The sequence below is a fragment of the Poecilia mexicana genome, unplaced genomic scaffold (genome assembly GCF_051168715.1).
Source record: "Poecilia mexicana isolate PSO_F unplaced genomic scaffold, ASM5116871v1 scaffold_8, whole genome shotgun sequence".
Taxonomy (NCBI): domain Eukaryota; kingdom Metazoa; phylum Chordata; class Actinopteri; order Cyprinodontiformes; family Poeciliidae; genus Poecilia; species Poecilia mexicana.
This window is the reverse complement of record NW_028263377.1, coordinates 8,285,593-8,301,139: the sequence shown is the minus strand read 5'-3', so window position 1 is coordinate 8,301,139 and position 15,547 is coordinate 8,285,593. Positions and strand designations below refer to the sequence as shown.

General features: G+C 37.7%; 1 protein-coding gene across 1 annotated transcript; it reads right to left on the bottom strand.

The window, feature by feature from the left end:
* Positions 1 to 281: 281 nt before the first annotated feature.
* Positions 282 to 11,243, bottom strand: LOC148157955 (interferon-induced very large GTPase 1-like). The gene is given in 7 exon segments (XM_088008165.1): positions 282 to 1,829; positions 1,831 to 6,102; positions 6,172 to 6,209; positions 8,220 to 8,753; positions 8,882 to 8,977; positions 9,777 to 9,825; positions 11,152 to 11,243. Coding segments are annotated over 5 exon segments (5,415 nt in total). The 5' UTR covers positions 8,976 to 8,977; positions 9,777 to 9,825; positions 11,152 to 11,243; the 3' UTR covers positions 282 to 1,352.
* Between the last annotated feature and the right edge of the window lie 4,304 nt (positions 11,244 to 15,547).

Sequence of the window (15,547 nt, the reverse complement as noted above, 5' to 3'; positions counted from 1 at the left end):
ATTTATTTCAAGAAAAAGAATATAATTTTTAGATTATTGTTTTCTGTTACAAAACTCCAGGTGACATGGAAAAACATGGATGAAGAAATAAAAACCAGAACCGTTAAAAAAGACCAAAATATTGAGAGACATGATTCAATTATGTAACAGATTAGCTTAACTCACTAAGTTTCGAACATAAATGAAAAAACTATATATATATATATATATATATATATATATATATATATATATATATATATATATATATATATACTGCTAAAAAAAAATAAAGGGAACATTTCACTTTAATTTTGTGTGGCTCCAAATCCAGGCCTCCATTGGTTAATAAATTTGATTTCCATTGATAATTTTTGTGTGATTTTGTTGTCAGCACATTCAACTTTGTACAGAACAAAGTATTCAATGAGGATATTTCAGTCATTCAGATCTAGGATGTGTTATTTGAGTGTTCCCTTTATTTTTTTGAGCAGTGTATATATAAACAAAAAACTAAATTGTTGCTCATTGAAAAATAACATCTTGTTCATTTATTTCACGTGTGGTGTTTTATGATATTTATCGACTGGCTCAATATGATTGTCATTGCTCTTCAAAAACATATGGATTAAGATTTTAATTTTACAATATATTTATCCCATTTTAAAATATAATAGAAAAAGGCCATGGTAAACTGATTCCACTTAAGTAAAAAGGCAAGAGGCATATATACTGTGACCCATATCAATTGCCATATTTGACATCCCAAAGCTTATATCCCAAGTACCATCTTTGACTGAAAAATAATGAGAATAAGAAACAAGACTGAACATTAAACTAAAGTAAAATATACAGATGTTTTTCAAAGCCATTTCAATGATACTGACCTTAAAGTATATCTCAATCATATGCTAACCCAGAGGTTCCCAAACTGTGGGGGGCGCTGCGCCATTGCAGGGGAGGCACGGGAAGCAGTATGGATGAATGGAGAAAAAAAACAAAACAAGGATGAACGCTGTTCGCACTGTGTCCACTGGAGAGGGAAGGGGGGGTGTTTGAGTGGATGGAAGAGTATAACAGAGAGTCTCTGAAGACTCTAAGAATCTAGCCCCCCCACCCCTTCGACACACATCGAAGGAAGTCTGTGCCCCGCACTCCACCTCCCACTCACATACATACATCGCTCAATGAGAGAGCCAGAGTCTAACTCTCCCTACTTGTAATCCATAGGGAGGGCACAGAAAATGTTTGGAAACCACTGTGCTAACCCATTTATTTTGAAGAGCCTTAAACATCAGTATTTCTGCTCACGGCTAGAAATCAAATAAAAAATTTTAGGAATGAGATAAGTTTTATGAACAGCTGCAGTTTTCTCACAAACTACACATTTCATTTAGACTTTGAATCGCGTCATTTTTACTGAAATTCTTCCATTCTTGAGGAATTTCCCCATCACCCTGGAATTTCTTTTTATAGTAATCTTCCAGTTCCATTTGAAAACGCCAGATAAACCATTTCCAGTAGTCCAGCTTAGAGTTGTCAGCTGTAATGCTCCATGAAGCAAATGGTTCTCCTGCAATTGGATACTGTTTAAAAGGAACTGCCTGCTTTGAGTCACGTTTTGGGTGAAAACTTCCATCACTTGCAACTAATGTGGTGCAGAAATCAATGACCAGATCAACTGTTGCTCTTTTATGCCAACCTTTAATTCCATTAGGTCGGTGAAAAGGAACGCTGTGCTTCTCAGGACTGTGGTCCTTCAAAGTGTTGGTGCAAACAGCGTCACAGAATGGACACCTTTCCCAGCAGCAGTTACACAGCTGCTGGGAAAGGTGTGTGGGAAAGGTGCAGGATCTGATCAGGTTTCTGTCTGCAGTCATTCACCTTTTCCAGGGGGAGTTTGCTCATCTCTGTTGTGATGCTTTTCAGACCTTTCTCTATCTCTTCTTTAAGGAAGTCAAAATTGTTTATGTCACTGAAGTTTTGACAACTAACAGTATCAAGTATCAACTTTGGTTTTAGTTTTCTAGAAAATTCCTCCACCCACATTTCTATGTTTCCTTTTTTCTTTTTGACTTCATCTGTTGCCTCAAACAAAGCCTGACTGATGACTCTGCTGATTTCTTCTGCATTTTTCTTCAGGATATTCTGGGCTTTATCTTTCTGTGTCGTGAACATGTATTCATTTACTTCTTCTTCAATGAAAGCTTCTACTTGATTTCTTGGATTTTGTATGTAGGTGATGAATATGTTAAAGTCTTCTTTCTCTGCCAGAGATGTCAACACATGTTTCTCTAAGTTCAGTCTGTTCCCATTGAATGCTGGGAAACTGCACTTCATCTCTCCAGCAATATCAACTCCAGTCTTGTTACAGACGGCTTCAACAGCAGAGACTTTGAGTTTTTCACACATAATTTCTCCAAACACCACAGCAGATGAACTTCCTTTGCAGAAGCTTCTGAAAATGTTGTAATATTCATTTTTCTTGTTGTCCAAATAAGCGAGAGAATCATTTTTCTCTCTGTAGATCTTGTGGGAGTTTATAATCCAACCTTCAGCCCTATCAAACACATGCAGTGAAAGGTCAACTGTAAACTCCTTCCTGAATGTAAATTTCTTCCTTGATTCAAAGTCTTTCACTCTTTGTTTGACAGTTTTGGCAAGTTCCTGCAAGTAGGTTGACCTGTAACCTCTTGTTGCAACAGGTTTGCTCTTAATGGCCTCAAGACATTCTTGTTCAACCTTATTTATGAATGATCTGATATGTTCCTGTTCTTTATGTGAGAAATCATCTATTTGTATTGTTGAATGTAAAACTCTCATATTCCTCTTTGCAGTTACGTAATGAGAATAAACTCCAGTATTTGATAGATTTTTGTATCTCTCACTTCTTTTTGACTCATCAATGAGTCCACGTTCAACACCAAGTTCTTGAAGGACAACTAGCTGATCTTTCTCCAAATTTATGTTCTCGATGGATTTTGTATCAGAGGTTAATTCCTTAACCCAGTGACTCCAAACGGTGCTGAATTGTGCTTCTAGTTTCTCTTCATCATCAATGCATTTTAACTGGTGAGCGAGCTCTTTGCTCTTCTGGAGTAGATAGTTTTCAAACTCTGTCTTCTTCTTGTCAAGCATTTTTCTAGCATTATTTTGCTGGATTACTTCATCCAGTTTTCTTTTCACTCCTCTCACAAGTTCTTCATGAAACTCTTTGATTTTGTTCTCAAATTGGCCCCGCCACTGAACCAACATCTCTTTGTCTTTGTCATCTTCAAAGTAATCTGACATACTTTTTGTTACTTCTTCATATGTTTCACTCATTTCTTTATTAAGGTAACTGAGCTCAACTTTGTCCAGTTGGCCTTTTTCAATTCTAGGATAAAGTTGGTTTTCAATGTTCAGCATCTCACTCCTCAGGGCCCAAGTCCAGTTCCTGTACTGGACCTCCAGTTTTCTGTACACTGCAATTTCTTGGGTGTTTTTGAAACTAAAAACAAAGTGTTCATTCATCAAGGCGTCCCACAGGTCTCGGATTTTTTTGTTGAAATGTGACAGAGTGATCCCAGTGGACTGTTTGGCTTTAGACAAGATGATGGACTTCAGTTCTTGGACACTCTCACTATAACCTGGATTTGGAGGAGCCATTGGTGGACTTCCCTCCCACAGCTGAGCAAAATATTTCACATCTTTTTGCACATCAAATGCGATGACATCACTGAAGCACTCAACATCACACACTTCCTCTTGGGCAGCAAGTTGAGCCATCTTGTCCAGTTTCTCCTGCAGGCGTCTCTTTCCGTCCATGTTTTTCTCTGCTGCTGTAATATCTGTGACGTTCTGATGGACAAACACACAACTTGGAGAAAGCTTGACTTTCTTCATCCTCATGAAAGCCTGCACAACAATCTGTAGGACATCCTGCATCTCAGCTGGATTCTCACCAAAGATGTTGATCAATGTCATGTTTCCCAGACCAACAACAAATGTTGCAAGTTCATTGTCATGATGAATTGTAGCATTACCTGCTAACTCAAGAGCTCGCAGTCCTTCAGTGTCTACAACTAGAATGTAGTCAAACTGGTAGTTGTCCTTGATTTCCTCTGACAGTTTAACCAGTTGCATGTAGGCACCCTTGGTGCATCTCCCAGCACTGACTGCAAACTGCAGGCCAAACATGGCGTTCAGCATCGTTGACTTTCCACTACTTTGTACACCCAGAACTGACAGCACAAAGACTTTGGGATCACCAAGTTTCTTGATGACGTTCTGTAAGAGACTAGAGATCCATGTTAAAGGCACATGGCCTGCATCCCCATCCATCAGCTCCATCGGGTGTCCTGATATCATCAGATCTGCAGCCAGCTCAGGGTATTTAGTCCAATCAGGCTTTTGGCCCTGTGATAGTTTATTCAGTGTTTTATGAGCTTCATAGATCTGCCCCATCTCTCTGAAGATGTGTTCCAGACCAAATGTTGCTGATTGAAGCTTTTTTGACAACTGTTCAAGCTCAGTTTGTTTTTGTTTTAATTGAGCAGATTTATCATGATTCCTCTTTAGATCTAAGACCTCTGACCAGGTTGCATTATAATTTTGAAGAACTAAAGAGACACTGTTTGTGGAGAGAGCATCAATTAAGACCTGAGTCCATGTCAGGAAATATTTTTTTTCCTCTGACGTCAAACAGGCAAGAATGAACTTAGTGAATGAATCTGCCAGTGACCTGGTGCAAGCAGATTGTTTCTGTCGTAGCTCCATAAGTTGCTCATCCTTTTGAGCTCTTTCCTTCTCTATTTGTCCTTTCAGATGGTAAGTTTCTTTTCTGATTTTACACCAATCATGCCACAGCTGGCCTTGACAAGGGAGAAATTTATCTTTGATTTCAGAAACATCCATTTCTTTAAAACTTTCTACTATTTCCATGAAAGCATTTTTGCCTTTCTTGCAGACTTCCTCATCTTCGTCCACTGTGATTTTAGAAACTTTGGCCATAGATTCAAGTTGGAAAGATTTGTCTGATCCAGACAAAAGTTTTTGAATAATTTCTTTTAATTGATCAGAAATATCTGCATAGTTTTTACCATTCAGACCCATTTGGTATTTTCCATGTTTTATTACTCTGGCACCACAGCTATCATCAGAAATGAGGCAAATAAGGGGTTTTCTAGACTTCATAAGCTCAAGTACAACTTTCCAGTTTTCATCCTTATTGTTCAGAGTTGGCACAAGAACAACAATGACTGAAGACATTTCAGTCAGGATTTCACGCTGTTTTACATTTTCTAGAGAATCCCCATGAAGATTACAGAAGGCAATGCAGTCAGTAAAGAAATCATTGTCTTTTCCAGCAGGACAGTACCAGGCAATCTCTGCCACCCCATCCATCAAATGACGGGATTTGGTGCTGCCTCGACAGTTTCTGTGGAAGAATGTGTCATGGCGGTCGTTGATCAAGGCATTCATCAGCTGAGATTTGGACAAAGACATAGAGCCCAGTCGAAAAAATGAAACCATGGGAGTCTGAGCTTTGTAGATTGGCATGCTCTTCATGGTGACAGTTTTTACATTTCCTTTCATTTCAGTTTTCTTCCATGTTTTAATTATTTGTCTAAATGTCCACAGAGGACACTCAATTTTATCTGTATTGATGTCAGGAACAAGCAGTGGTAAGGCATACTGACACTCTGCCAGCTTTGTGATCATTTTCTGTTGAAGGAAGCTGTCTGAGCAGTGAAATACTGCCATTTGAACATCCATTGGGTGAATATGAGATGGATCTGTTTCATCAATGTTTGCACTATTCTTCATAAGTTGGTACATGTCATTTTCTTCAGTGTCACAGTAATCAGAGCCAGGAACAGATTGTAAATTTCTCACATCAGGGCTAGATTGTTGTACCAGGATATATCTAGCTTTATAATCTAACATCATCAACCTCTGTAGAAAAACACGAGCTAGATCTTTCTCTGATGTGGTATCACACTGTTTCACAGGAAGACCTATTTTAAGAAGGTCTGTAAGCAACAACTTCTCACATTTATCCTGAAGATCAAGTCGTCTGAGCAGTGTTTCGATTTCTTTTAAATATCTTGTCCTCTTTTGTTCAAAAGTGTTGTCTGTCTGCTGTTGATAAATAAAATAATGAATTCAATAATCAATCACACAATTAATTAATTAATTAAAGCTACTAACCTTATATTCCTTTTCAATGAGATTCACATCATAGGTGCCTGCAGAACCACAATGACATTTAGATTAATCAAAAAGATTTATATTCCTTTGCAATACTCACATTAATAGTTGCTTGGTTGAACAGTGAGACACTTAATTGGTAGCATGGTTGCCTTTCAGCGAGAATGTTCTGGGTTTGAAACCCAACCTGTGCTCTTTCTGCATGGAGTTTGCATGTTCTCCCCTTGCATGCATGAGTTCTCTCCATGTAAGCAGCCTCCCAACCACAATTTAAAAATTTGCTTGTTCAGTTAACTGGTCTTTCTGTTACCCTTAGGTATGAATATCTTCTAATCTATTTCAGAGTGAGAGGTAGTAAACATAAGTAGGACATTTGACATGGCAAGTTTAGTCAGTACGATTGTATTTGAGGTTCTGGTACGTGTTTTCATCTTGCAATTCTTGAGATTCTAGGTTGTAGTGAAATATGCCTTTTTTCTGTTTCTTTTAGTAGTTCCAACATCTAATTTCGATGTTGATATTTCACCTATATTTAGACAAAGAAATACTGATTGGTCTAGGGCTTAATCTAAAAAACGTAGGTGAGATATTTGAGAAAGGAAGTCATTAATGTTATAGGAATTAAACTAAAACCATGACTGTTACACATGGTCCTGAAGATCAAAGACCATGGCCATGATCTTCAGCACATCTGTATTAACCAGACAAACTGCTTATCTGGTTAATACCGAGCCCTAACGGGACAATGAAGGAAAAATAACTAAATTAATGTTCTCATGCACACCACATGCTATCTTTTGAGCACCAGATACTATCATGTGAGAATGAGGTATTTTTTGTGCACATCAGATAAGTCATAGAATCTCTCAGATTATTTCAGACAAACCATGTTTACACCATATCAGGGGGGAGGGGTTTGAGTGTCAAAATGATCCTAAGAGTTTTGCAGTTAGGGGCTTTGTGCCCCTAGTAGGGACACTCATTGCAGAGAGGCCATAGGAGGGAGATCAGACAAAGTGCACCCCAAAGACCCCTTATGATGAGTGCAATCAATGGAAACAGTGTTTCCTCACCCAGACATGGGAAGTGGTACATCACCAACACTATTTATTGTGAGGGTGTTGTGCAGAATACTTTGAAGATCTCCTCAATCCCACCAGCACATCTTCCACTGAAGGACGCAGAGCCTGGGGACATTGGGCTGAGATCTGTAATCTGATTGGCATTATGGCCATAATGACATAATGCATTTTGGCCATATTATGCCTCAAATTATTAACTGCATCTGATGCATCCTCTCCTTCTTTAAGGTGATAGATAACATGGTTGTTTACTGTTATGCAAACTCCTGGTCCTGGTTTTTGATAATATTTAGTTTGCATTTGTATGGGTGTATAAGTGTGAATTCGTGTGTGGCCTTGTATTTTATATGGTGTAAGGTCCCTTTTTCCAACAAATACTACAATGTGAAGACGGATTATTCTTTACAGGGCCCAAAGCCTGGGCACCATAAGAAGAGGAACTTCTTTTGGATTGTGGGTTAGGTTTAGGACTACAGTATGAAGTGAATGTAGGTTAGGTTTAGGTCAGGGTTGGGATATAGAAAAGAATGTGAAATTAATGGAAGTCAGTGCAAAGTGTCTGTGAAGACAGAAAAGATACTTTGTGTGTGTGTTTGTGCACCCGCGTGTATGTGCACGCACACAAGTAATGGTGTAGAAGTAAGCGCCTTTGCGTCAAGTGGGTGTATGTGGTGGTGTCCCAATACCGGTATCGGGTGCAACAGTCTGTTCAGTTTTGATAAGCATGTTGTACTGATTTCTTCAGATTGGTACTTTGAAAGCATTGTTCCTCTAGTAGTACCTCATTTCTCTCCCTCAGAAAACACTGACAAGCATAATCTCCAGATTTCAGGTGATATGCTTACTTTGGTAATATTTGATCAATGCTTTCTCTTGTGGCTGTGGATTTCTGACATATAAATTCTGGGTTTAAACTTTTTTTAGGGAAAAGTATCAAGCGTATGACAATAATTTGCATAGTCTCACCTGTTTGTAATGTATCATCAGGATTGGCTTCTTTTCCTCCAGTCATCCGTCTATCTTCAGAGACCATGTCATTTATTTTTTTCAAAAGAGCTATTATCTCCTTTTCATCCATCATACTTCTTGTACATGTGTGGTATCTTTTTTCAGAAAAACTGCTCTTTGCTTTCAGGTTCTGAAGTTCATTTTCACTATTTTCATCTGAGTCTTCATGAGTCACAACTGTCATCACATAAGAGCTGTGCTCCTTTCCCAGTGTTTCTTCTAACCACTGCAGTCCAGATGTATACTGGTTTTCATGCTGGTCATTTGTTATCAGCAAGATAAAGGCATGATGTTCTGGAATTACTGGAATCGTGTCAATACTTGGAAATCCGAGCAAATTAATTACAGATATCTGACGACCCAATAAGTCATACAATCTGGATGAAAACTCTTTCTCATGTGTCTCCTGGTCATGGTCCAGTAAGATATTTTTTGGTCCAATCTCAATAGAATTTTTTTCCCCAATTAACACCAGTGTGAGTTCAGGAGTAACTAAAAAACAGAACATAAGTACAGTTTAATGACAAACTTCTTTTCAGAGCCCTTAAAAATTGCAGTTTACAAAAATACACAACTACAGTATTTATGAATTCACAGGAGTCAGTGTCAAAAAATCTTACTTGCACTGCTGGCGGCTGATGTAGACATGTTTTCAATTTTTCCTTTTATGTTTTTGTCTCTCTTCTCTGAGGGTTGAGCTTCATTACTATTCATGACTGTGAAAACACATATAGTGAATCATTATGCTTTTTCCTTTCCCCTCATCTTACTTTCTTTGTCTTGGGCATGTCCTCACAAATACCCTAATTAAACAAATAAAATGAAACTAGGGATTTAATATAGGCCTACAAGGACACCAGACACAGATGCGCACCTAGAAAAGAAAAAAAAACACTTAATTATCTCTCACACACATATGATATATATACAGCTCCAGAAAAAAGTAAGAGACCACTGCACTGTACCCCATTGAAAACTACCTCTGGAAAGTAATCATGGATAGTCACAAACCATCAGCTGAACAGCTTAAATTTTTGCTCCAGAAGTGGCATAATGTCACCCAAAAGCAGTGTGAAAGACTGGTGGAGAGCATGCCAAGACGCATGAAAGCTGTGATTAAAAATCATGGTTCTTCCACCAAGTAATGATTCCTGAACTCTTACTGAGTTAAAGCATTAGTATTATTGTTTCTAGATGAGTATGAACTTGTTTTCTTTGCATTATTTGAGGTATGAAAGCGCTGCATCTTTTTCCGTTATTTTGACCATTTCTCATTTTCTGCAAATAAATACAAAATATTTGCTTGGAATTTCAGATACATGTTGACAGTAGTTCATAGAATAAAAGAACAATGTTCATTTTACTCAAATATACCTAGATAACAAGTAAAATCAGAGAAACTGATCATTTTGCAGTGGTCTTTTAATTTTTTCCAGATTTTATATTATATGTGTTATATGCTGTCTTTTTATCTACAGTTCTTAATGTATTGTAGTTGGTTATTTCATAGTTTACCTTCAAACTTTCCAAGGCTGGCTCTGAAATGGATACCTCCAACACCTGACTGTCCAAAGCAAGCAGAGCACACAGATAAGAGAGTGGTCATGTAATTAATATCATAACATAAAAATAAAAAGATATCTCGACTATTATTTGATGTCAACATTTTTCCTATGTCTGTTTCACTTACGTTCTTTAACTTAAAACAGGAATCAATTTTCAACTTTGTTTTTATCTCACTTGCTGCATCTTATTGATACTGTTTGGCAAAAAGCCAGAGGTAAGAATAATAGTAAACTGAGTCTAGCTGACAGGACTTCTAAATTGTATTTACTTGTACTAAAAGATCCACAAAAACAACATTCAGGCTTTATATGAGTCTTTAAGGTGAATATGTGGTGCTCTTCTCTTCCTTCTAAGTATGCCTTCTCAATGCAGGGAAACCAGTTTCTGATGTAACTGCATTGGCATGTTACCTGTCTGAACCATCCTGTCCATCTAGCTAGTTCAACTCATAGACTGTTAGATATAAAAACAAATCGAGAAGGGCAGAAGCCAATCATCAGCCAGTCTCACTTAAAGCTCTTGTCAAATATTAAGGAACAACGGGAGTGGAGGGGGTGAGTAGTCAGGCAGCCTCAGGTGAAACGGAGTGAGTTCAGAGAAAATCTCTAAAATTCTTTACAATTTCTAAACAATTTCACAGTGTCAAACCAAAGAAATAAAACAGTTACCCCCCAAAATATTCCATATATGTTATATATTTAAGCATAAAAAACTAGAAGTGCCATTATTTTCAAATGTTCAGAGTCCTTAAGAATTTGTCACATGTATCATTTTATATGTTTTTCTTTTTGTTGGAGTTAAACAATTCTCATTTGTATCTAATTTCACCTTCAGTCACAGGAATATGCAAGTTTTCATTTACATCACTGTGAAAAAAACAACAGTTTATATTCTTTTATATTTAAAATTGTATGTAATAATTAAATGTGCAACAAATTGTACATCTTAAATATCTTTCAATAGCACTTTAAAATAAACCACGTTCTCCATCTCTGGTTTATTCAGTAAGCATTGAGGAAGTGTGCCACGTCATACGCTTCTTGTATGTGCCAAAGACTGTACAGGCTCATTTTTAACACGCACAGTGTAGTTTTCAAAATGGTATTAAATTCATGTGGTTGTTTGTAGTTTTATAAAATAACTTTTCTTTTATCAGAATAAGGATTGTGAAACAGAAAAGGGATAAAGAACAATAAACTTTATTCACTCCCACACCATATTTCAACTATATTTTTTAACCAAAAAAACCAACTACGCAGTTGTAGAAATATAGTATAAAGACCAAATTTATGTTTCTGTGAAAGATCACAAATGTTTCACTTACCTTATTTCCTTTTTCTGCCTTGGAAAACCTTCTGCATGACCATAGTACGTGTATCTTTTCTGTTCAGTCTAAAATGCCCTAAGCAGATTCTTCTTTATAACATCTCTTGCCACAACAAACTCCTCCTACTGTCTTCCTTAGGGTGAAAAACTATGCATGTAGATTACCTTCATTCAATCTACGTGCATAGTAGATCGAATGAAGAGAAAAAGAAAGAAAGATAGAAACCAACAGATTCAAAATAAATCAAAAGGTACACTGTTTGCAGAAAAAGAAATGTTCTTACATGTTTCTTGCAAACAGGATGAATCATTTGTAATGAAAACATTACAAATGGGCCTTTCAGTGTGAAAGGAGATTGTTTACCTTTGAAATCAAGCATTTTTAGGGAAGTCATTACCATTATGTGTCCAGTAGCCTGGACACATAATTCTTAATAAAACATGGGCAACTAAATTCTGCCTTATCAAGTATGACAGACTTATTACAGATGGGGTCATTTGCATTTGGACAGGTTCCAGGTGTGACAATTAAATTTGAGGTTGTACAAAGTAATTTCCTTTGTTTAATGAACTAGCAGTACTTCTGGTGGGCACCAAAAGTAAGACCCATAATCGTTTCCCCAATGATCCTCCCAGGAATAAGGTGGATAGTGTCTGCCACCATGACAGGTGACGAAAACAATCAAAGAGCATTGGACATGCGCTCTGTGTGGTCTTACTTTCTTGTATTTTATTTATTCACTGATTAAATAAATATATATTTTTTATTATTATTATTCATGTACTTATAAAATATAGTACTTAAATTCAAACCATCATGGCTATATGTTTTTGTTGCCTCTCTAAGTTAATTATTCCTACCTGATGTCATCACTTGTCTCTTTTATCACTGACCTCATGTCTGTCTCCTTCACCCCTCGTCTTTGGTGTTCTCCACTAAGTCATGCGGTCAAAAAAGCATTATATGTTAGTTATAAAAAAAACACCGATCTTAATACAGTTTTTAAAAATAATGTTTAAAAAATATTGCTTGGGTTTAAGTAGCTGTTGGCTCATTACCTAATATTAGACCAACCTGTTGCCTTCCCCTCTCTGTCCTGATTCATCTTCTCTTCTTTCTCTCCACCCTCACAGCTGAATGACATTAATTTTGTTAAGTAGGTTTAAAAAATACAGCAGTCAAACCACATAAAAATGAAACTTTAATTTAAATGATATTCTTCTTGGTTAACAGTTACTGACTGTTATCCAAGAAGTCATACAGTCAGATCAGATATATCAGATACATCACAACAACACCGTAGGAATATTGAGTAAAGACATTTACACTCAAGTGTCCCCCTGCCAAGTCCTATAACAAGGGTCACCAACCTTTTTGAGTCTAAGGACTAATTTGCTTGATACACCCATAAACTTGTACAACTAATCTTTAATTAAAATATCAATAATAATAAATGCACATATGTGTAAATAAAATGCAGCCTAGAGGGAAATTAAAAAGGATGTCGAGAAAAGTCGAGCTCATCCCACTTCCCCATGCTGGAGATTTTAGTTTAATAATAAAAATGAATAAAGTTACCTTTAAAATTGAGTACACAGGTGACATCAAGACCCAACAGTAGAGTCAGACTGTAATAAAATGTATCTGATTGTGTGTGTTGTTATTGTGTCCTGCAAACTTTGATTTAATTCTACTTTTTTTCTATTTAATCATAAAAAATAATAGACAGGCAGAAAGAGAGTCATGGAACAGGAAGAGCAGGTTTCCTGAAGAAAGAGGACGTTTCCAGCCTGCATGTGGATAAAAATAGTTCAGATTACTCATTTCAAAGCATTAAAGGTTTAAAGAATAAAATCTAAACATTTTGAGTAATTGGATAAAACCCAGAGTAAAATACTTAAATTAATAATGATAACTTATGATTAAACCAATAATTAATATTGGTTTAACCAGTGGTTGATGTTGGTTTGATTATAAGAATATTTACACTTACTCTTACACTTGTGGAAGTACTTACAGGTGAAAGAAGTAACTGTAACATGGTATCAAATAATTAGATTTCCAGAAATGTCTGTAATAACTCACATTGTAATTATAATAAGAGTAACTAATAAGATATGGTTATTATAAAATTATAAATGAATGCTAAATCAGAGAAACTAAAAGGTTATAAATGTGATTTTGACATTGAACTTGAAATGGAGTAAAATGTGTAACTGTAATTAAAGGTCACTGATGTTGTGTTGGAGGTAGATGGTAGGTGAAAGGTCAGGGGAAAAGAGGAACTGATAGGAGAGCAGAGGTGACCAAGGCCTTATTGCTAAACTTTAAACTTTTAGCACCTCCGTGCTCCACTGAATATCGCTGACACAACAAGTTTTCTTTTGAAATCGCCCCTATTTAACTTCACTGAAATTGTTCATCCTGGAATGTGTGTCTTCTCTCTCACGTCTGTATTTTTGCCAGGGGTTTTGCTTCTAAAGACGGTGGTGCATCGGGTAGAGCAGAGGTTTCCAAACTGTGGGGCGCGCCCCCTAGCGGGGGCGCCGTGCCATTGCAGGGGGGGGCGCGGGAAGCCGTCCGGAAGACAAAAGAAAACATGAACCCTGTATGCGCTGGGTTTTTACCTTAGAATGGCCAACTCTCTGTTATTCCTATGTCAATTTGATACAGTAGAGGCTTCCAAACTGTCCTCTGTCACTTTTATCAGCAGTTAAAACTGTTTAATCCATTGTTAACATGTGGTAACCTGTTTTTCCGAGCCGCCTTTAAACGCAACATGAGCGCTACACTCGCGCTGGGTTTACACCTGTGAAGGAGACCTGCTGCTGCTGCTGTGCGGAGCTACGTAGGTGTGTTAGGATCATGGCAGCAAACCAGCAAAACACAAAGAACTTTGCACAGTTTTTCCCTCCAACCTAACCAACTGAGTTGAGTAAAGCTGTTGGATGCAGGTAATGTTAGCTAAAAGATGACTAGCTAATGTCAATACAGAACCTTAAGCTTAACAAGTAGCCTGTACGCTACCGATGTTGTTGTCTTTGTTCAGCTACGTACATTCATTTTGCCCCCAAAAAAGTCGATTTCCCCCCACCCCGTTCTTAGAGACAGGGAGTTTCTAAGAATCCCCCCCAAACAGCAATTTGTAATCCAATGGGGGGTGTGGGGCAGAAAATGTTTGGAAACCACTGGGGGGGGGGGGGGGGCGCAGAAGAAAAAGTTTGGGAACCACTGGGGTAGAGGTTTTTTTAAAAAGACACGGGTTAGCTCACCGCGGCTGCGTAGTGTCCAGCGGTCCGTACCCTTCCGGGGGTCCTATTTAGCTCCCGCCATGAAATTTTAGCTGACCTTAATATTTCCAGTGTTATGTTTTGGTCATTATTGTTGAGATCTGTGTGTCTGTATATGTCTGATACGGAACAAACCAGTATCGGTTCAATACGGGACATACCAAATTAGCAGTCAAATACGAAACGATTCCGTATTTTATGGGACGGGTAGCAACCCTAACAAGACAACAACAACCACCTGTCATTTTAGGCTAGCTTAAGCTAACCTGAATATTTACAACCCTCCTGTTGATACACTAACATTACTTACCTACTGTCTTTCAATCACTTTGAAAAGCTTTTCTTCATCCCTCCAACATCTTTATCCCTCCCCCTATTCCATTTTCTGTTTTGTGCCCCGGAGTTTTTTTCTCCCGGCCCATCTTTAGCTCCCTGTTGTCGAGTGCACTACCATTTAAAGAAAAAGAAGAAGAAAAAAACAACGCGCCTCAACGCGTGCCCAAGCTACCATAAATGTGTGTATGGGGAGGGGCGGCGGGGGCGACAAGAGGAGTGGTGAAGGAGGGGGGGGTAGGGAGTGGCGCCTAATCAGTGCCATTCCTCTATTACTGATCATTTCATGCATGCACAAATAGCTGTTAAATACGGAAAATGTCGACTAGAAAAAAATTCCCCACATCGTTTTTTTGCGCCCCCCCTGTAGTCGCTTACAGTGCATACCCACTTTTTGTGCCACTACATAGGCCCCCAAGCTGTGGCTTTTTATCTATTGATCTTTAGAAACATTCATAACCAGTGTGTAGACTTTAAGTCAACCTTAAAGTCAAACTTTAAGCTTGACCTTTCTGTTTAGACTCACATTGACAAGTGTTAATTTTTTTGAACCATGGATGTACCTCGTTTTCATGGAAAAAGTGGAACCAGACATCAGTGTTTTCTCTCATAATGGAGCGTTGTACAAAGAGGAAGTGAAAGAGTGTCTTATAACAACAATATAAAAAGCATGTTTTTACTGAGCAAGCTTGCGCTCAGTCTCTGAGAAACCTTCAAGAACCTGTTACCAGTTTAAAACATTATAAATGAAACAATCCACATTTTGATAT